Source organism: Anopheles merus, chromosome 2R (genome assembly GCF_017562075.2).
Source record: "Anopheles merus strain MAF chromosome 2R, AmerM5.1, whole genome shotgun sequence".
Classification (NCBI taxonomy): domain Eukaryota; kingdom Metazoa; phylum Arthropoda; class Insecta; order Diptera; family Culicidae; genus Anopheles; species Anopheles merus.
In genome coordinates this window covers 11,107,301-11,129,347 of record NC_054082.1, presented here as the reverse complement: position 1 = coordinate 11,129,347, position 22,047 = coordinate 11,107,301, and the positions used below count along the sequence as shown (strand labels likewise).

At 44.0% G+C, this 22,047-nt stretch overlaps 1 protein-coding gene across 2 annotated transcripts; it reads left to right on the top strand.

The window, feature by feature from the left end:
* Nucleotides 1–1,506: 1,506 nt before the first annotated feature.
* Nucleotides 1,507–10,356, top strand: LOC121588483 (cadherin-23-like). Of its 2 annotated transcripts, none has more exons than XM_041906485.1 (20): nucleotides 1,507–1,783; nucleotides 2,578–2,779; nucleotides 2,862–3,306; nucleotides 4,161–4,426; nucleotides 4,499–4,593; nucleotides 4,670–5,494; nucleotides 5,553–5,740; nucleotides 5,800–6,141; nucleotides 6,206–6,690; nucleotides 6,771–6,983; nucleotides 7,052–7,161; nucleotides 7,246–7,403; nucleotides 7,505–7,632; nucleotides 7,702–7,811; nucleotides 7,898–8,018; nucleotides 8,412–8,519; nucleotides 8,630–9,228; nucleotides 9,325–9,887; nucleotides 9,971–10,034; nucleotides 10,117–10,356. In XM_041906485.1, the coding sequence occupies exons 1-20, from the start codon at nucleotides 1,754–1,756 to the stop codon at nucleotides 10,264–10,266; spliced, it is 5,202 nt and encodes a 1,733-aa protein (XP_041762419.1). In that variant the 5' UTR covers nucleotides 1,507–1,753; the 3' UTR covers nucleotides 10,267–10,356. The 2 variants fall into 2 exon arrangements, with proteins under 2 accessions (XP_041762419.1, XP_041762418.1); XM_041906484.1 differs by lacking the exon at nucleotides 1,507–1,783 and adding an exon at nucleotides 1,853–2,511.
* Nucleotides 10,357–22,047: the final 11,691 nt, after the last annotated feature.

Genomic DNA, 22,047 nt, shown 5'->3' with positions numbered 1-22,047 from the left:
ACGCCGAAAACACCACCCAAGTCGAAGTGGCAAGTCTGCCACAGCAACCCGCCGCCGCCGCCGCCGCCGCCAGAGCGGCAGAACCCGATCACTTGGACCAAAAAACTGGATGGCAACTCGTCCCCGAATTCTGGGAACGCTTGTCACATGTAAAAGCGGATGTGGACGTCAAGTGTCAGTGTCGACGGGCATTGTGCGCCTGGCGGTGGTAATTCAATTATTCGAATGCTTGAGATTAATTGAGTTTGACTGTCGCAGCGGAGGTTGGTTGCGCGTATTCACTCATTATTTTTTGCGAAAGAATTTTTGAAGCTCAGCAATTGAAATGCCAGTTTCTAGGCTTAAGACGACTGCTGCTTGTTCTTCTCCCACTATCGTCCCCCAGCATCCAAATCGCCACATCACGCAGATAAGAAGTGGGCGAAAGGGAAAAACTTTTCAACCCAACAATCCTTCCTTTCTTGACGACTGGGCGACTGGGCGCTGTGGGTGAACTGATGAACAAGAGAAGTGTTGTGCGAATTAATAAGATAATGAGATCCAATTATAGCCTTTCGGCCAGAGCAACTATACAGGGTGGTAAAGTGCCCTTTTAAACCTCAAGCAGTGGTTATGATAGTTGACATTAAGGCACGTCTAATAGAATATAGTTTACGAACTTGGGTTTATTCAGCAGGAGCTTGAAACGTTGAGTAGGAGCCAGAATCAACGTTGGATTAAGTGCGTTCCTTCATTGGATGATAATTTCATGGAACAGCGTGTGTTACTGTGAATGTTTAAAGACGATATATTTAGCCTTTTCACTGCAAGTTACTTAAAAGCTACAAGATGCATATGCAATCTCATTTTTTCGTTTCTCACAAATCGTTGGAAAATCATTAGCCACAAGAACTTTTTACGGTTTGTGTGCTAAACCAACCCGATAGGGTTTAAGTTGCTCACCATTATGGAAAAGCATGTACAGTTTCATTGCGCATTTGTCATATTTTACATCGGTACAGATATTTTACTTTTACATACCCTTGCGTGGACATACACTAACGAATCGTTACGAACACCGTTTAATAACTGTTCCTGATTAGCTTCCAATCTCCTGATGCATTCCAACGCAGTTTTACACATTCCTAACCAATCAACAACATTTTTCCCCTAAACACGTGCACCCCCTTCGTTGGGCATGTGAGTAATCAAAGATATCACACACTGACTAGAAATGCCAATCGTAAGATACTCTACCGACTATCGCAAACTATCGCGAGATGGTAGTACACCGCCGCCCCACCGTGTGTTGTTTGTATTGCACTTTCTATTTCACTCTGTCCTTGTGGTTTCTGCTGTAGACAAGACTCATACCACTCGTTTACTAGCAACCGGGGACCGGTTATCTTATCACGCGGGAGGCTGTTTTTAAATAGTGAAAAGCAATCGACATTTCTTATCACCTCGATAGCGGACGATATCTCCTAGCGGAGCGTCACTGGTTTGGTCACCCGGCGTCGGGGAAGAGAGCAATCGATGCCAATCGGAAGGCCAATTCGAGTCAGTCGTTGAAAGCTGTCCGCTGCAGGTGCATGATTAACGCGGTTTGATCGCGTACGCACACAGTGCTTTGTTTGAAGTGGAAGTTGTTTTCTCCTCTTTTTTTGTTGTTGTTATTGCGATTGATTGCATTGAAAGAGTGTGTTAATTAGTGTACCGGCTGCTGGCGGCCATAATTGTATCCTGTGCATCACAGCAGCGAGAGAACGGAGCAATGAAATGTGTTGCTAGTAATTTTAACATGGTAATTGTGTAATATTCTTTAATCTGTTACCGATAATAAGTGAAATAGACGCGAAAGAGCATGTGTTAAAGATAATATTACCAAGTGCCGACTGTGGTAACTATACTCCACTGGAACTCTTAGACCCTGCCAAAGTGGAGAGTGTAGTGCGCTAATTGTGATGTGGTTGAGAAAACAGGAGCTTTTAATCCTTTCCCCGTACGGTCAGCCACACGGCAACCGGGAACTAGATCCGGGTGACTAATCTACCCCACGACAACAACAACAACAAAAGGCACTTGATTGTATTGGCGCATTGTTGGACGAGTTTTCTTATCGAACTGCCAGCAATTGACAGCAATCTTTACGGTCGTTCGCTTCCGCCAACATTTGCAATGCAGCAAGATAGGACATAGCGGCCTGTAGCGGATTGACTGCCGTTAGGAAAAGGGTTTACGCGAACTGGGTCCCAAACAGCTTGGGTGGCTCATTCATGGGCGCCCTCTGGTAGTGTGTGTGTCTGTGTGTGTGTATATATGTGTCACGGCCCTTGTACGACAGTATGTCTTCCCCGTTTTGAGTTGTCTAATAATTTCGATGTCATGTGTCACTCATTGTGTGATTGATGAAACCGACTCACGCCTCACCGACTGCACTTGCCAGTGGAGCTATCGCTTGGCAAAGTTAAACAGGCAGTAAACATGACTCGGACAGCATGTTCTCCACCGGCACTCCGTGGATGGGCACTGGTGATAAAACTTTAAAGCGCATTCGCTAGTGTATGAGTGACTTCGACTTTTTGCGACTCTTTACAGTGGTTGCACTTGGGTTGCTTTCTGGGGTTGCTGGTCCTGTTGCCGTTGGTCCGATGCCAAGGATGGGGCGAACCACGGTTCGAGACGGGAAATGTGGACAATATATCACTCGCCGCATACAACGAGGCGCAGCTTCAGCAAGATGTCTGGATGGTGGAGGAGATGGATGCACCGTTCGTGCTGCTCTACATCAATTACCAAGGTAAGTATGTACGAACGATTAGTGGGGGGAAAACGTGGCACCAAAATGTGTTCCCACATTACGGTTCCCACTGGCACTTCAGGACCGTCCGAGCCTACGATACGCGAGTCACCGGCCGATCTTGACGCAAGGCTAAAGCTGTCCGAGGGTGGCCGCTGGTCGATCGTAATCAATCGCCGCCAGGACTACGAGGTGCATCAGCGTAGCAGTCTCATTCTGCTCGCCGTCGAATCCACGGCTATCCCGTACGCGATCGTGGTCAACTTGGTGAACGTGCTGGACAATGCGCCCGTCATGACGGCCCAGGGTAGCTGTGAGATTGAGGAGTTACGCGGGGACTTTGTGACGGACTGTCTGTTTAACGTGTACCATGCGGACGGGTTCGACGAGAATGGCATTGGCAATTCGAGCACGAACGAGCTGTCGTTCGAGATCGGTGACGTGGCCGGTGCGCGGGACCACTTTACCTACGTGCCCTCCACGGTGACCCCTTCCCAGCCGATCTACAACAAGCTGTTCAATTTGAAGTGAGTATAGGGGTGGGAAAGGGGCGTTCCCATGGTCGTGTGTTCAAATCTCGTATGAAACGCCTGCTCCGTAGCAAGGACTAACTAGGTATTCGGCTGTGCGGTGCTGAATAAGTCTCAACAGCCTGTATAAGCCGGCAAGTCCGCGTAGGACGGTATGCGAAGTAGAAGATACAGATGTGGGGTAAACCAATGCTAAGCGGTCTTATGCATCAATTATTTCACCCTTTTTGCTATCAAACATCTTCCTACAAATGGTAAAAACATTAGCAACTTTACCAAAAAATGCAAAGGATAAGAATTAGCATATTTTTACCGTTATTTTTTTCGTAAAGAGTCGATCCCATAAATTACAATTAAAAGGATTTCACCTTGTGGGTTGGACCTTTTTGGAATCAGCAATTCTAGCAACCTAGAATGTAGGTTTTGTTTGATATTGCATGCGCTAATTAACCACTGACATTTATAATCAGCTCCGTACATCAGATGATACGTGTAATGCGATTTCAAATGCTTCACTTATAGCATTTGATTTGTCAATTATTTACCCTTTATGAGCCCTTTCATCTGTAGCATGAACGATGTTTGATATGATTAATAGTAGCTGATGATTATTAATTACTATTACTATTTTCTGTTAGCTGTAACGCTCTCATTAATTAACATTGATTAAATACTAATAAGCGTAATTGAATTTGAGCAAACATGCCAGTCGACGAAACAGCTTCAAGCTATATTCAACACAAAGCATACAAGCATATATTTCGCTAACTAAGCTATCTAGAATTACATCCATTCATTTGCTTCTGGTATACTTTTCCACTGCCTTAAATTGATTACACCGTCACCTCCAGAGTTTTAAAGCAGCTGGACTACACCGAGAACGCTATATTTAACTTCATCACCACCGTGTACGACCTAGACCGGACGCACTCCTTCAAGATGAGTACGATCGTTCAGGTACGCAACGTCGATAGCCGGCCTCCGATCTTTAGCCGACCGTTCACCAGCGAACGAATCATGGAAAAGGAACCATTTTACGCGACCGTGATCGCAATCGACCGAGACACTGGACTAAACAAACCGATCTGTTACGAGCTGACGGCTCTAGTCCCGGAATGTAAGCAAAAGTCTATTCAATTACGGAGCAAATATTCGGCGAAGCTTTCTAATTTGTGTATTATTTGTGTAGATCAGAAATATTTCGAAATTGGACAAACTGATGGAAAGCTGACCGTGCACCCGATTGATCGAGATGCGGAACAGAACGAGCTGTACACCTTTACGGTACGTGCAATAGTAACGGAAGTAGCTGCAAAGAGTGTCCCACTTATGATTCCCCGTTTCGCAACTAAACCTTTAGATTGTAGCGTACAAGTGTCACAACCGGCTGCTGAACACCTCCAGCGAGGGTGCAATCATTTTGCTGGACAAAAATGACAACATTCCCGAAATATACCTGAAGCCGCTTGAGCTGGAGTTTTGGGAAAACACCATCATGGAGCTGCCATTCGACGAGCTCATCATTCACGATCGCGATCTCGGCGAGAATGCCCGGTACGAGGTGCGGCTGGCCGAAACGGTAGCAGGCGTACAGCAGACAACGGACTCGTTCACCATCATCCCTGGCAGCGGGTACCAGCGCGTATCGTTCACGATCAACATCAACAATGCGACCAGCCTGGACTATGAGCTGCCGGAGCGTCAGACGTTTGTGCTGCACGTTACCGCTCACGAACCGATCGAACCGACGCACGAAAGCACCCAGCCGATTACGATTCGGCTCAAAAACTGGAACGATGAGGTACCGAAGTTTGGCCGCGATGAGTACCAGATCAGCGTGCCGGAAACGATCGGAGCGGGCGAGCTGTTGGCCACGGTCACCGTAACCGATCGCGACATAGACGATGGTATTAAGCTGTTCGCACTGGGACGGTTGGCTGAAAGTTTAAGCGTCACCGAGCTGCCGGTCAGTGCCAAGCCCGAGACTAACCTCCCCCTGTACGGGTTCGAAATCGCTACCAAGGTGGGGGACATCTTCGACTACGATATTGCGAAAGAGGTGATAGTGCAGCTGCAGGCGGAAGATACGCTGCGTACGGCTAAACAAGAAGCCCTCCATCAGATCTTCTCGCAGCTCACCATCACGGTGATAGACGTGAACAATAAGCCGCCACAAATTACGCTGGTACGTTAGCCGTTGGAGCAAGTGTGTCGTAGCGTTTCACAATCACTTGTTATTGCAGCCTCGCGGTACGATGCACATTTTGGAAAACTCGGTCGCCGACAGTGCGGTTATCATTGGCGAGGAGCAGATAGCGCAGATCATCGGCACAGATCCCGACACCGAGGCGGAGCTGGAGTTTAGTATCGATTGGAGCAACAGCTATGGCACCAAGAGCGGAATCCGGGCGAAGGCGGAAACATACGAAAAGTAATGTAATCTTTTGTGATCCAATTTAAACATTGCTAACTCAACTCAATGTCCCTTAGCTGTTTCTACATACAAGAGGAAAAGGTAAACCGTCAGCGAACGATTGGAACGATACGCGTGAATCCCGCGTTCCCCCTGGACGTCGATCACGAAATGTACGACACACTGTTCCTGGTCATTCGGCTGGTGGACCGGAATCAGACGATCCTGCCCAACACGGTGGAAACTGTAGTGGCGATACAGATTGACGATGAGAACGATAATGCTCCTTACTTTGACGAAAGCACGCTCACGGTGGTACGGTCCGTTAAGGAACGATCGGACTCGGGCGTAACGATCGGTAACATTATCGCTCACGACATTGACGGACCAGGAAATAACGAAATAACGTTCGCGATGGAGTAAGTAACTACGGTTAGCTCGCGGTCAAACTGGCACTATCACAAACCTTCTCGTCTCTTCTAGACCACTCGATCCGGCCCACAAAGGATGGATGAACATTGACGACAACGGTATCGTAAGGGTGGAGGGCAATCGATCGATCGACTGTGACATCCCGCCCATCGACAAGGTGCTACAGAACGTAACCATATCGGACTGGAAGTGGGGTAACTGGCACGTGTTCGAAATTATCCTGATGGACACCAACAACAAGCAGCCGTATCACGATCCCTTCCCGAACGATGGGCTGGTGTACCAGTTTGAGAAAATACCCTCCAATACGGCCATCGTGCGGGTGGAGGGCAAAGATCAGGATCGCGATGTACCGTACCATACCGTGTCGTACGAGATCAACTATCGGGATTTTCCGCAGCTGCAGCGTTACTTCGAGGTGGACAGTACCGGGCGGGTGTACGTGAAGGAAAACAACGATCTGCTCGATCGAGATGCGGGTCTTGAGAGCATTCTGATCAACATCGTGATGCTGGATAATGCGGGCGGATATGACAGTAAGTAGTGCTTTGGAGCGAGTCTGCACGCCAACACATTCTCTGTTCATCGGGAATTTCTCCCGTATTTTCTCCGTCAGTTCAAAATCGTGTATCGACAAACATCAATCTCACCCTGCTCGATATCAACGATCATACGCCAAAGCTACCGGAGCTGGCAGCGGACGAACTGAAGGTGTCGGAGAACGCCAAGCAGGGCTACATCGTAAAGACACCCTTTGCTGCACTTGACCTAGATGACAAGCGTACGCCAAATGCAAAGATCAACTACTACATCGAAGAGATGACGCCAGGTACCAGATACATGCCGTTGGCAGATCGTACGATTTGAATTTGCTAAGTGTATCTCTTCTGTTTCTAGAGCTGGAAGCTCCCCTATTCTCGCTGGAAAACATCGACGAATACAATTCGGTGCTAAGGGTGGCTCAAGATCTGAAAGGATATTACGGAACGTGGACACTGAAAATTAAGGTTAGTGGTTGGTGGGAGAAACCAGCGATAAATGCGCCTGAATAATACATCACCAACTCGAACTTTTTGTTTCGACGAAAAAAGGCCTGCGATCGTGGCAGTGAGTACGAACCAATAATTCCACTAACGGAAGAACCGAAGGACAATTGCGAGACACGCGACTACGAGCTGACGGTGGAGCCGTTCAACTACAACACTCCCAGCATTACCTATCCCTCGCGTAGCGCACAGCTCCGGCTAAAGTAAGTCGCTAGTGGGCTGAGCAAGCCACACAGATTTGATACGCAACTGGCAATTGGGGTGGACTATTTTTCCTTTTTTTTGTATGTTTTCACACAAAAAGGTACGAATCGCTACAAAACGGACGCCCGCTGGTCGAGACTAATGGGTCCCCGTTGCCGAAATTCGAAGCCATCGATGATGATGGTGGCATATATGGAGACGTAACGTTTTCACTGACCAGCACAAACGGTAAGCTTTCGGCAAGTGGTTTGAACTGTTAATGAACTGTTTTATGGCCGTCCCACTCTCCTTCCTCAGACGGTGAGCAGGACCACGAAGTGTTCCGGGTGGATAAAGTTGACAACAAAACGGGCCTGCTAGTGTTGGAAAATTCGCTCGCCGTACAGCCGTTCCCGAAAAACTACAGCGTACGTAGTGACCCGAACCCGGTGGCAAACGATTTGATTTTTCCCCACCAACACGCGTAATTATTGAACGCTATTCTATCCCGCAGATCACCGTGATTGCCAGGGATGGCGGTGACAGGCAGTCGGAAGCCGCTATTCACGTCGTCTTTATCAACATGACGGGCGAGCCGGCCTTTCTGGAGCCGACCTTCGATACGGACTTTACAGGTAATACAGTGGGCAGAAGAGTGTGAGTGAAGGTTGAGAATTGCGGTTTTCGCTTTAGCGCTGTAGCGAGCAAACGGTCATCCATTTAGTTTTGCTAGTGGACGAGGTTCAGGTCTCAATGTCCGGGAGCTTTAAAAAGCTTCAAAAGTTTCCTCTAAACGGTCGGGCCAATCAAATCAAAGTGATAGGAAGCAGTTTGTTCCTCTTTCTGAGACTATCCATTTCCTCTCCAAATAAGTACATAGTGCAGCAATCATTTCAACACTGCAAACATTATCAATGACCTTTGACCCATTTGCCCAAATGCTCGCGTACCGCAAAACGTTAAAGTGTAGCCACAAAAACCTACCTCAAATGCTCAATCTCCGGGACGGGTTTTGTTTAATTTGGCAGAAAATGAAGAGGGTCGTGATGAGAGACGGCAGCTACCGTTTGCCGAGGATCCGAAGAACGCGGGCCTTCCCCCGGGCGCAGAGACGAACGTGTACTATTTCATCGATAGTAAGTAGCGAGCGAGCGAGCGAGCGTTGAATTTCACCCATCATAACCCGAAACTCCGATTGCCCCCATTACTCCTCTTCCTCCAACGTGCCTCTTCCAACCCACCCCAGAGACGTACGGTAATGCGAGCCATCTGTTTCAACTGGACCGCGTCAGCAATGTGCTGCAGCTGGCCCAGCTGCTCGACCGGGAAGAGATACCGACGCACGAAATCCGAATCGTGGCCACCAACAACGAAAATGGCCCACCGGATACGGTACTCGAATCGTCCCCCTCGCTGCTGGTCGTCCGCATCAAGGTGAACGATGTGAACGACAATCCGCCGGTGTTTCAGCAGCGGCTGTACGCCGCCGGCATCACCACGAACGACCGCGTCCCGAAGGCACTGTTTCGCGTGTACGCCGAAGATCCGGACGAGGACGAAATCATCCGGTACGAGTTGGTGAACGGGACGGCGGTCGGTGAAAACCTGCAAACGGACGGGCTGCCCTTCCGGCTCCATCCGGACAGTGGAGAGCTAACGCTGACGGCGAAGGTACAGCCGAACCAGAACGGGTACTATCAGCTCACCCTGATTGCGTTCGATCGGGACGATACGCACAATGATACGGTGCCGGCCAAGGTGTACATCGTGTCGGAATCGAACCGCGTGACGTTCGTGTTTCTGAACAGCGTCGAGGAGATTGATCAACCGGACGTGCGGAAGTTTGTAAGTGCTCACCACCAACTTCACCGTCCCAGTTCCGCATGCTAACACGTGCTGGTGAGCACCGTGGTTTCTTTTGCATGGTTACATTTCTTGCAGCTTGCCCAAGAGCTGACCGGTGCGTACGAAATGGAATGCAACATCGACGACATCGACCAGGCGACGGTGAGCGACGGTAGACAGGCCGGGGGGTCTAGCAGCGCCCTCACGGACGTTCGGACCCACTTCATCCAGGACAATCAGGCGGTGGAGGCGAGCCGGATACAGCAGCGATCCTCGAACCGGACGTTCGTCACCGAGCTCAAGACGACGCTGCGCACCCGCGGCCTCTCCCTGCAGGACGTCCCGCCCCTGGCGACGGAAGCGCTGACCGAGGCGGACGAAACGCTGCAGATCATCCTGATTGTGGTATCGGCGGCCCTAGCCGTCCTGTGCGTGATACTGTTCGTGGCGTTCTTCATCAAGATTCGCAGCCTAAATCGCCAGCTGAAGGCTCTGTCCGCGACCGACTTTGGGTCGATTTCGTCCGAGCTGAATGGGAAGCCGACGCGCAACGTGCCCACAACGAACATCTTCTCGATCGAGGGCTCCAATCCGGTGCTTAACGATAACGAGTTCCGCGACCGGATGGGTGGTGGTGGCGGTGTTTATGACGATCTAAGGTGAGCCGTGGCAGAGCGGTCATTATCGGTGTTAGATTGTAGTAAAATAATCCGTTTTTTGTGTTTCCTCTACCATGGAGCAGTCTGCAATCGGAAGAATCCGACTTCAACGACGTGGACAGGGACATTTTCGCGCCGAAGCGAAAGGTAAGTTGCTGATCCGTAGACACTCCAGCGATAACCATTAACGGGCTCTTCTCTTCGTGCCTTCTCGTTATCCTGCTCGTAGGAGAGTCTTAATCCCGCGTTCCTGGAGCACATACGCCAGCGTTCGCTAAACCCAATGGCGAACGGAACCGACAAGAGCAACGACGGTGCGCCAACCTCCAACCATAAAAAGCTCGACGAAACTGACGACGAGCTGTCCCATCGGTTCTAGCGCGTGTGTAGTCGTTTCAATGTCGATGGTTTTATGTGCTGTTTTGGTGTTAATTTTAGCTGTAAATACATTTTACTGTTATTGGATGAAGTGCGCCTTGCTAATCAGTTAACTCCAACCCGATGCCATTCTGCTGAAGGCAGAGACACTCGTTTTGCTCTTTCGGTTCACTGTTCACGGACTTACCTCTACCCCGTCCCGCCGATACAACCGTTAACGGATGCACGAAACATGTTTAAAGGCCACACATAACTAAACTCAAAATGTCATTTTATGCTGATACGAGCAAGGGTTCCATTTGGGCGGAGTGGCCGGCTGTGAAAGTTATTTCTTTTCCTTTTTGTAGCCATAATAAAGGACAGTGGACGACGAAATCTCTCCGATTCGTTAACGGCCTCTTCCATCCTGACGTGTATGTGACATAGATTGGAACGGCCGATGCCTTTTAATCCTTTTTTTTATCTCCCCTTCCGTTCGGCTCGTCTGGAGCCGTCGTAACGTCGTACGGGCTTTGCACGATGGAAAGCACAAAATTTATGTAAATTAAAACGGATACTCTACATGGAAGAAGAGATAAAATATGGATCAATTCATACCGGCCAGCTCCAGGGAGCAACCTGATGGTTGAGCATGAGCATCAGCAGACCACGTGTTGTGATGGTTGGATGTTGGCCTGTTGCCGGCTAGATGTGAACCTTCTACGAAACTTCACTTTCAGGCAAAATCACAAGAGCTACTCCATACTTCGCATAGTGAAAGCTTGATTTCAAAATTTCAAATACCACATAAAAAAAACCTATATCTCCAGCAATCGGAACAGCAGGTGCTATCTCAACACGTTTTTCAGTTTGATAGTCACTGTTTATAACGTAATAACTACGGAAGCCTAGTCATGCGGTTCAAAGAGAGCCCTCAAATAGTGCATGTAATAGGCTTTTACTACTCATTTCACTAGTTTGAAGGAGCGTTACGCTGGGCTAGAGTGTGTAAATGATAATCCATAGATATGGATGAGCGCGTGCGTTCACCATTGGGACCTTTGTAGACATGAGCGGGTTAAAGGGATTTTTTTGAGTAGGTGTGCCAAATGAGGTTCCTCATCGCCATTCGACCGATTGCTTTGCTATTCTTCTACAACTATCGGATCGAAAATGTTCCTGGGGATCGTCCACTTCAAAACTGATTGAATGCATTGGATCGCTTGAATTCGTTAACTGTTAGAAAATCATTAAAATTTACTTTACAAATATTCGTGTATGAAGAAGTTACTCACCGAAATGGAGGATGAAGTCTGTAGTTTTTCCCCTCAACCGAGAGAAGTATTTTGGAATATATACACCAAATAAAATAGCTTACCTTCATCTTTCGCTAAATACAGCCATTATTTGTTTAAATTTGCTTATTTATTTATTATTTATTGCAATCCCACGCTCGAGAATTATTAATTTCGGATATGAAATTCGCGAAGTCGCGGAAGGTTAGTTGATCGGTTCAGACAAAAAAACTCTGTACACGGGTGCACAGTTAGGCGTCAGAATTGTAAGTGTTTATTCAGATTCAAAATGAATTCTTATATACTAATTTCTTCAAGTTCTATTTTGGGAAGGTTATTTTCTCTTCCTTTTTCGCATATGTTCGTGTCGCTAGCCTTTTCCTTTTTGCCACGCCTACGCATTCTCCTAGGAGGTTTTCTGGTTCTGGTGTGCTGTTTTATGTCAAGCGATCCTGAAGGAAATGTGATCCCTTTTTTTATTGCTTTCTCTGGTGAGAACAAATTGTTGCATTGATTGCAGGCGTTGTGGTTTTCCCTTTTTGGCGTAACTGTACCTAACACTTGACTTCAGTGGTGCATGTTCCGGATGTATCGCATCATTGACAAATACTTGAACTTATTGCCTTTCGAAATCTTATCTGGTTCATGTTATTAACGCAGCTATGTTTGAGAGATTTTTAGGTTTAACGATTTTACGGCCGTGAGAAAAATGGATGTGGAATTTTCCTACGCTTCTCGGAGTTGGTCTAGCTTGGCACACATGCATGCTGTAATCCTAAGTTAATCGTTATAGGTTCGAAACGATTTGAAGTAATTGACTGCTAAAAAATGCAAGTCAAAATACCCAGATGGCCCTACTTGAAGGGTTTAGGATTACATTAAGTTTGTCTCCTTGATGGTACGTCTGTTCTCGAGTATGTTTGAACTATCATATTTTATTCTATTTTATGGTTAGAAAGAAATATAAAAAATCTGGATTGTCGCGTTCGCAACATACCGGCCCTCGTAAAACTACAAGTTTTACAAAATAACGTGACATTTTCTATGATAGAATTTAGGAGATTATAAAGCAGAGATAAAAAAAAATATAAAATGTATAAACCTACGATATTTGTGTTACTTGCGTTCGTAATCACCGTCTTGCTGCCCGATGAGCGGTTGCTGTGAAGGCGGTGCGCATGCTGTAGTCATCTCGTGGTCTATTGTTGTTGGGATGTTGTTGTATCGCGGATACAGGAACATTGGTAGAGTACGATGTATTCTTTGCTCTACTACGGGTTATGAGAATGCTGGCGGGTTCTGGTCTGTGTTTGGTTCATCGATAGTGTGGTTTTGATTGTACGCCGGCTGTGGTGCTACATTTTCTTGTTGTCTCCGATGGCCGCGATGAGATAGCAGATTAGTCAAGGAATCCCAAAAGGATGCTAGCAACTGCCATCCTACTCCGTAGATTTCGAATAGAATTCTGCCATGGATTATTGTATCCATAATGAATTTGACTGCTCTGCCAAATACATAGATACCTATGGCTGTAGATGTAATGTTTCCGATCCACGTGGACCATGATACCAGTTTCGACCAATATTTTTGAAATGCATTATGAATTACCTTTTCTGATATGAGTGCGTCAAAGGTAAATCCTTGTAGATTAGGATGTTGACCGGCGATCATCTTGTACAAGACTGAAGATGCTATTTTCTTATCACCTTGTTCGTTCACTAAGTTCTTCATCTTTTGGAGACTTTCGGCATCGTACACTCCACTCTTCATTAGACTTGGTAAGGGAGTGTATGCCCAATTGGTTACGATATCGGTGGTCAGTTGTTGTGGGGCTGTCGTTTCTCTTAAACGATGATCTGTAGTATACCACCTACCACCAATTGTAAATTTCGCTGATAGTAATGGTGTGCAGTCTATTTGCGTGCCTCTTAGTTGTAGCATTCGTGTAACTGGAGCCATAAACATAGAGCGATTATTGTACTTCACTGGAATTTCTTGATAGCAATCTTCTTTGCTGTCATAAGTGACGTAGACCGGTTTGCATTCCAGAATGTATAGTACTTCGGCTGCTACGACTGCTGTGTAACCAGGACGTTTAACGAGATTCTTGACGAATTCACTTGGATTTAGGCGAGCAAGTGTTAATTTGGTCTCCAAAAGTGCTTTATCTAGTTTGCACATTTCGATCATAACTGTAGTGTACACATCGTTCAACTTTTGACCGAGATAGTTTTCTACTAGCGTGATTTTTGAGTTGAAATAGGTGAACAAGTCGAGATTTTTCCATCGATTGCTCTGCGTTTGAAAGGCGATTGATATCCTTGTAACTCAAGAATGAAAATCTTTGGGTGATCGGTTACGTAGCTATTAAAGCCGCATATTTGAGTAGCATCGAGAGCCCTTATTGAAAACATATGCTCTTTCGATATTAAGGTGTAGACTGCGTTAGCTCGTGTTTTGACGTCAGTATTTTGATCAAAGGTTTTGTTTACAGTACCTTCGTAGATTATTTCAAAGTCGTTGCGCTCGCATTGTCTTGACAAGTCGACACTCCACGTAAGGTAGCCGTATTCCGCATCTAGACACCAACCCGTCGTATATTTGCAGATGATCCCGTTACGCAGCGTTACCTGGTCGTTTTCGATGTCCGCCGTGGCTACGTAATCGTACATTCCGATTTCATATTCGTAATATACCAATGCGCTTTCCCAGGTGTAGCTCGATGTCCGGTAAGTTCCGCCGCTGCATTTGGTTCCCGTGACGCTGCCGACGATGAGTGCTTCCCCTCTGGTGGTGTGATTACGACGCAGTTCCCTGACCTTGGCATTGATGGATATAGAAACTTCTCCTAACGTTTGAGCTAATTTACATTCTACTGGTGTAAATTCCTTTATGATGTACGCGTACCCGTATTCATAATCAGAAGTGTGAGAAAAGGCGCCACAATGTCGAATTGAGCGTTTGATTATTACTTTGCATTGACTAACATGTACTATAGTTTTCGGACTTCTTTGTAGTACTTGAATGCGTATTTCTTTTGTCGTTACATTTTTGGCCGGTGGGATACATGATGCTACGTCCATAAGGGAGTAGCTAGTAATGTTTATGTCATTATTAGCGCAGTCATACGCTATCAAACCCCTTGATGATTCTCCTATTGCTTCAGCTGAAAGAAATAAAATCATTAGTAGAGTAATGACAATATTGTTAAATTTTTTGATGGTATTCCCCGTTAATTTCTTTTCCGATCCCGGCCCTCGTTTAGAGTCTGAAACGCGCGTGTCGTTTGGTGGTAAATCATTATAAGGACGTTTAAAAGATTTAACATCGCGATCGTTTTTCTTGTTTTCATTTACCTGATTATGACAGGTACTTAATGGTTTTTTAGGGTTTCGTTCATGCATGATACCTACAAATTCAGGTGTTTTGGCGGAATTATCTATTGAAGTCTTAAGATTTTCTTGTTTATAAACGTCAAGGATTGCTACTCCTGTAACTGGACGACAATATATACCTTGTGCTGTTTTTATTTTAACAGATCGTATTTGTCCGTCCTTGCCGGGTTGTAATTCTATTACTCGTCCCTTTAGCCAGGTACCGGGTTTCATCGAATTAGAATCTGTAATTACAACGATATCATCGATTTTAATCGGTTCTGTCAATTTATTCCATTTTGGTCTTTGGGAAATGAGTGGTAAATATTGCTTTACCCATTTGTCCCAAAAAACCTTGCCATAGTAGAGCGCAAGTCTGTAATGTTTACGTTCTAAGCTATGGGTTGGGGTTTCTATCGGTATGGAGTAATTTCCTGCTCTACCGATAAGAATATGAAACGGTGTTAACGGTTCATCGTTTTCTTCATTTAGAGGAATGTTCGTTAAGGAGCGAGAATTTAGAATAAATTCGGCTTGTATTAAGGCACTTCTTAAGACTTCAATGGTCGGTGCTCGATTTTTTCTACAATGTATCATATCCTTCAAATTGGATTTGATTATGCGGATTAATCGTTCCCAAGACCCTCCAAAGTGCGGGGCGCTTGGTGGATTAAAGTGCCACATTATTTGTAGTTTCATTGCCTCTCCCTGTTCCATGCGGGCGTTAATTTGTTTTATCAACGATCGCAGTTCGTTGTCTGCTCCCACAAAGTTTGTTCCATTGTCGCTGTAGACATGAGTCACCATTCCTCGTCTCCCTTGAAAGTTTAGGAAGCACATGATAAAGGAATCGGTATCTAGCTTTTCAGCTAACTCGATATGGCTTGCTCTTGTGGTCATGCATGTGAAGATTACACCCCAGCGTTTTTCTATTGATCTTTTTACTGCTACTTCGAATGGTCCGAAGTAGTCTATACCCGTATGTGTAAATGGATAGACGTACGCTTCCGTTCTACAGGTAGGCAACGGTGCCATTAGCGGTGCTATCGGTTTAGCCTTAGCATTTTTACAGTATTGGCATCTAGCCTTTACGTAACGAAATGCTGTATTCAAACTGGGTATGAAATATTTTGTTGAATTGCCGATAAAACTATTTTATCTGACTGGTGGTTGTAAACTTCATGATACCATTGTATTATTAGACGAGTGATGTGATGATCTTTTGGTAATATAATTGGCATCCTCGTTGATTTCGGGAGATGCTCGGTGTATTCCAGTCGGCTCTTGAAGCGCATTACGCCGTTTTCGTCCAAAAAGGGCGTTAGCTTCGAGAGAGGTCCAATTGTTGTCAATTGTTTGTTTTTCTTTATATCTTTTATTTCGTCTGGATAGATATCTTTTTGAGCCTTTCGGTACAAAATATTCTCGGCACGAATTCGATCTTTCATCGTGTATGCCTTGGAAAATGACCTTTTTCTCAATCCAAAATCGACTATTTTCATGATGGTCGAAATTCTAAATATGAGTTTCCACCAATTGGAGAATTTTTGTTCTTGAATGTAGTCCTTTTCATCTATATGAATGTTGACGAAATGTTTTTCTTCGTCTGTCTCTACCGCTACATTCCTGGGCCATTCCTTTTTGTCATGCGTTAGGAATGGTGGTCCTTGTAACCATATGGAATTTTTGGTTATGACCTTTGTGGCCTCATCTGCTGGGTTCAGCTCTGATGGTACCCATCTCCATTGGTTCATTGTCGTTGTATCGAGGATTTCTCCGATACGATGGGCGACAAATGGTTTGTATTTACGGTGAGAGGAATTTATCCATGTTAACACCGTTTTTGAATCAGTCCAAAATGTTGTTTCGGATATTTTGATTCTCAGTTCACTTTTGATTGTATCCAACAGCCTAACCCCCAATAATGCTGCTTGTAATTCTAAACGAGGTATTGATAATATTTTAATTGGCGCAACTCTAGCCTTTGCGGTGAGAATTTGGACATATGGTTTCCCATTGTTTATGCTTCTGGCGTAAATAACTGCGGCAAATGCCTTGTCGGAGGCGTCTACAAATGTGTGTAGCTCTATTTCTGAAGTGGGCGTTTTCATAATCCATCTAGGAATACGAACATGTTTGGTTAAGTCAACATATTTTAGCCACGTTGTCCACATTTCAAACAAATTGTCTGAAATTGGTACGTCCCATTCATTTGTTTCTTTTGTCACTTCTTGCATAAGAATTCTCCCTTGTATGGTTATGTTGGATAAGAGACCCAATGGATCGAAGAAACTCATAACAAATGATAATACTTCCCGTTTTGTTGGGTGTCTGAATTTTAGACGAACGTCAGAAGGTATTTTGTCCAGTTTTGCATGAAAGCCAATGTTATCTTTAGTTGTGTTCCAATAAATTCCGAGTATTTTCGATTCCTCGTTTCTACTATCCATTACCTTTATATTGTCTGCGTCAATCCTATCTTCTGATATGGTACTGAGCAATTCTTTGTTATTTGAGCAAAACTTGGTAATAAAGAATCCTCCTTCATCATGAGCCTTTATTACCTGTTGTACTGTCTCTATGGCAGTGCTCATTGAATTAAAGCTGTCATTATAATCGTCAACATAATGCTGTTGCACGATTGGAGTTAACGCTAAAGGGTATTTGTTTTTTAGCCTCTTTGCATTGGAATTTTTTGCGGCCTGCGCGCAAGAAGGTGAACATGTTGACCCGAAGGTCATTACTTGCATAACGTAAGTGTCTGGCTTACGGTCTTCGCAATCGCGCCAAAGAAATCTTTGGGCATGTTGATCTTCTTTACGAATTCTTACTTGATGAAACATTTCTTTAATGTCACCACAGATTGCGTATTTTCCTTCACGGAACCTAATTAGGATTCCAAATAGTGAAGTGGTGCTGTCCGGACCCGATAGTAAGGCGGAGTTAAGAGATTGTCCTCTAACCTTTGCTGCTGCATCGAACACCAATCGGGGTTTCGGCGGATCCTTGTTTTTGTTTATTACCACGAAGTGTGGAAGATAAAATGTATTTGATGGATGCATTTCTATTTCCCATGGTTCTAGTTTCCTAGCGTAACCTTTTTCTACATAGCTCTTGAAAGTTGTTAACGCCCATTCCTTTAGTTCTGGTTCCTTTTTCAACTTTCTTTCTAAGCCAATGAGCCTTGACATTGCGTTGTCCAAGCTAGCGGGAAATTTATGGTTATCCTTTTTCCATAGCAATCCTACCTCGTAACGTCCTTCTTTGAACCTCAGAGTATTTTTCAGGATTTGCTTTGCCCTTGTTTCTTCCTCAGATTCAGGTAGCGCCTTTACGGGCTTTACACCAAAATCTTCAATGGAAAAATAATTTGACATCATTCGTTGAATTTCCGAATCTTCTTGAATAACCATCGAGAAATTTTGATTTTTGTTTTCCATCCTTTTACCGTGTATAAGCCAGCCAAGTGGGGTTTTTACGGCTATAGGTTCTCCCTGCTTCCCGTAGCGATGCTTTGTACCCATTAATAGTTTGTTATGTCTTATGCCGATCACAATGGTCGGCTGTACGTTTTCAAACTTATCAATTGGTAAATTTTTCAAATAAGGGAACTTGAGACACAATTCATTGTAATCTAACGTTTGTAATGGTAGCATTAGATTTTTAATCGTCCTAACGTCTTTTAGGGCGAAAGTCTTTTTGGTTGTCCCTCTTATCTTTAGATTTACCTTTTGACTTCCTCCATGGTCAGCCTTTGTACCTTGCGTCCAAACTAGTTGAAGAGGAGTTTCTTCTCCCGTTAGCGACAATTGTTTGGCTATTTTTGCATCTAATAGGGTGAGAGATGAGCCTGTATCTAAGAAAGCATACGTTTCCACGGTTTTTTTCTTTATTTATTAGTGTTACTGGTAACACTTGGTAATGCGTGGAAGATGCGCTTTGTACCTCGTGGTGATTATTTGCTATTTCTCTTTCAACTGCTGGTGTTGATTCTGTAGAATGAAGCATTTTATGATGTTTAGCTGTACATCCGTTAATACCACACGTTTGCGCACTTCTACAAACGTTTATACCGTGATTGTTAGAATTCAAACATCCGGCACAAAGTCGTTTGTTACGAACTATCTGTTGACGCTCTGTTATAGTTTTGTTTACTAAGGCGTAACATTTAATAGTTTCGTGGGATTTATTGCATATTAAGCATTTTATAGATGATTTGTTTTGATTTGGTTTATTATTGTCCTGCCATTTTGGCTTAGATTTATGTTCAAATTTTTGCTCATGTATGTTTAGATGTCCTTTGTTATTAATCGATTGTGCGGCACTCATGAGACTGGCTCTTTTGGCAAAGGGTTTTAACCATTCACACAATTCATCTAAGGTTTGATTTTCTAAATCTACCTTTTGTGCTATAATATAATCTGTCCTTTTGACTTGGATGTCGTAGGGGAGTTTGGACACTAATTCCAAAACCAGTCTATGATCGTTTAGATAAGACGGTTTATTCATGAGTTTTACCGTGTGCACTAGATTTTCTAATGCATTGGTCAATTCATAAATCATGGTTTTTGACTCTTTTTTAATTTTCTGTAGATTATTTAGGAGTTCAAGATAAACTAAATCATTTCTTCCATATTCCTCTTCTAACCTCGACATAATTTCTTTAACGTTATTGGATTCCATCATTAGCTGTTGAACGTGCTGCAACGCCTTTCCGTTCAAAGCTTGTGTTAAACGGTTTAGATTTTCTAAATCCGTAAAACTGCCCTCTTTGTTTGTTTTATCAAACGTTTGTTTGAATTTCGTCCATTCTTTTGGATCGCCTCCAAACTTGGGCAACTGCATCAAGGATTGCCTTCTGATAAGGGTTTCCACGTGCGATGGTTCCTTTTTATCATCAACTAATATTTTGATGACGTTAAAAATGTCTTTCATCTGATCCTTTTGGCTGATGATAAAATCTTTTATGGAGGTTTCAATGCTTGTTTCTTGTTCCTTTCCCTCCTTGCCCTTGTCGGTTTCCTTTGTCAAGCTTGTAAGACGATTAATTTCGTACTTGATGCTTTGGCATTTCGGACATAACCAATATTCTTCTCGTTTAGGCAGTCGTTGTAATTTAACACACGACAAATGGAACCAACGATCGCATTCATTGCATTGTGTCATCGTTGGTTCGCTCGTGTCCACCCCGGTACACAATCGGCATGCGCCGTTCGGATTGGTAACAAATTTTACAGGCATTTTGGACGATGATTTCCTTGCCTTTTGTTAGTTTTAATAAGGAATTGGCTTACCTGGATAAGTTCCTTTATTTCCTTTTGAAGTGACGCAGGGTGACGTTCTCCTTGTCTGGACCTTGGCTGCGCTGTGATGAATTATTACAAGCACAATTGTTCAGTAATTTGATAAACAAACACTGCTGGTTCAGATTACGAGTTTTTTTTTGTTTTGTTTAATTAACGAGTTTAACGGACGAGGAGGAAATTGTTCTTTCACAAGAACGGTAAGAAATACGATTTGACGTTACAATTTAACACCCTTTTGTGTAAACTCATTCACTAACTTTTTTTGTTCACTTCGTTCACTGGAGTAGATATAAAAAAATAAAGTTTTGGAGTTTTCCTATTTCTTTACACTACTCCTCTCTGGAGCCACCATTATTAATTTCGGATATGAAATTCGCGAAGTCGCGGAAGGTTAGTTGATCGGTTCAGACAAAAAACTCTGTACACGGGTGCACAGTTAGGCGTCAGAATTGTAAGTGTTTATTCAGATTCAAAATGAATTCTTATATACTAATTTCTTCAAGTTCTATTTTGGGAAGGTTATTTTCTCTTCCTTTTTCGCATATGTTCGTGTCGCTAGCCTTTTCCTTTTTGCCACGCCTACGCATTCTCCTAGGAGGTTTTCTGGTTCTGGTGTGCTGTTTTATGTCAAGCGATCCTGAAGGAAATGTGATCCCTTTTTTTATTGCTTTCTCTGGTGAGAACAAATTGTTGCATTGATTGCAGGCGTTGTGGTTTTCCCTTTTTGGCGTAACTGTACCTAACACTTGACTTCAGTGGTGCATGTTCCGGATGTATCGCATCATTGACAAATACTTGAACTTATTGCCTTTCGAAATCTTATCTGGTTCATGTTATTAACGCAGCTATGTTTGAGAGATTTTTAGGTTTAACGATTTTACGGCCGTGAGAAAAATGGATGTGGAATTTTCCTACGCTTCTCGGAGTTGGTCTAGCTTGGCACACATGCATGCTGTAATCCTAAGTTAATCGTTATAGGTTCGAAACGATTTGAAGTAATTGACTGCTAAAAAATGCAAGTCAAAATACCCAGATGGCCCTACTTGAAGGGTTTAGGATTACATTAAGTTTGTCTCCTTGATGGTACGTCTGTTCTCGAGTATGTTTGAACTATCATATTTTATTCTATTTTATGGTTAGAAAGAAATATAAAAAATCTGGATTGTCGCGTTCGCAACAAGAATGCATCGAGAAATTCATTGGAACCTACAGCGCGCCTTTCTCCACACTGGGATGCCAGCGGACACCAGTTTATAGCGTACATAATTTTATAAACAATACACAATTTAATGTTTAAAAAAAATAACTGATGAAGAGCATAATTTTGAGAAAAAAAACCCCATCCCAAATCTAACATAAATTCTTAAAATTTATCACTTAATGTAGTTTTTGCACCACGGTGTATCCCTCTGTGAGACGCACGCAAACATGTGTACACCTTGTGCAGTTTGACATATGCACCGGGCAGTGTGGCCAGATTATTTTGGCGGTTTTCGGTAGGCGCATCAAAATTTTATCGGTAGTTTTCGGTAGGTTAAAACTCGAAACTTAACTGAGTTCAAAAAAGTAAAAGCGAAAGTAAAAAAGTTAAAAAAAATCAAAATAAAATACTTACAGGCTGTTTAAAATTACAACTTATGCACCAAAAAATGCAAACAAACGTGCATCATCGCGATAAGTAACAAATGAGGTTAGGAATCCTTGAAACAGCATCCCAAGCACCACAGATTAAGCTTAAACGACTGAAAAATCAAATATCTGTGATTTTCGGTAGGATAAATTGAAAATCGGTAGTTTTAGGGCGGTCATCTGTGAATCGGTAGGCATA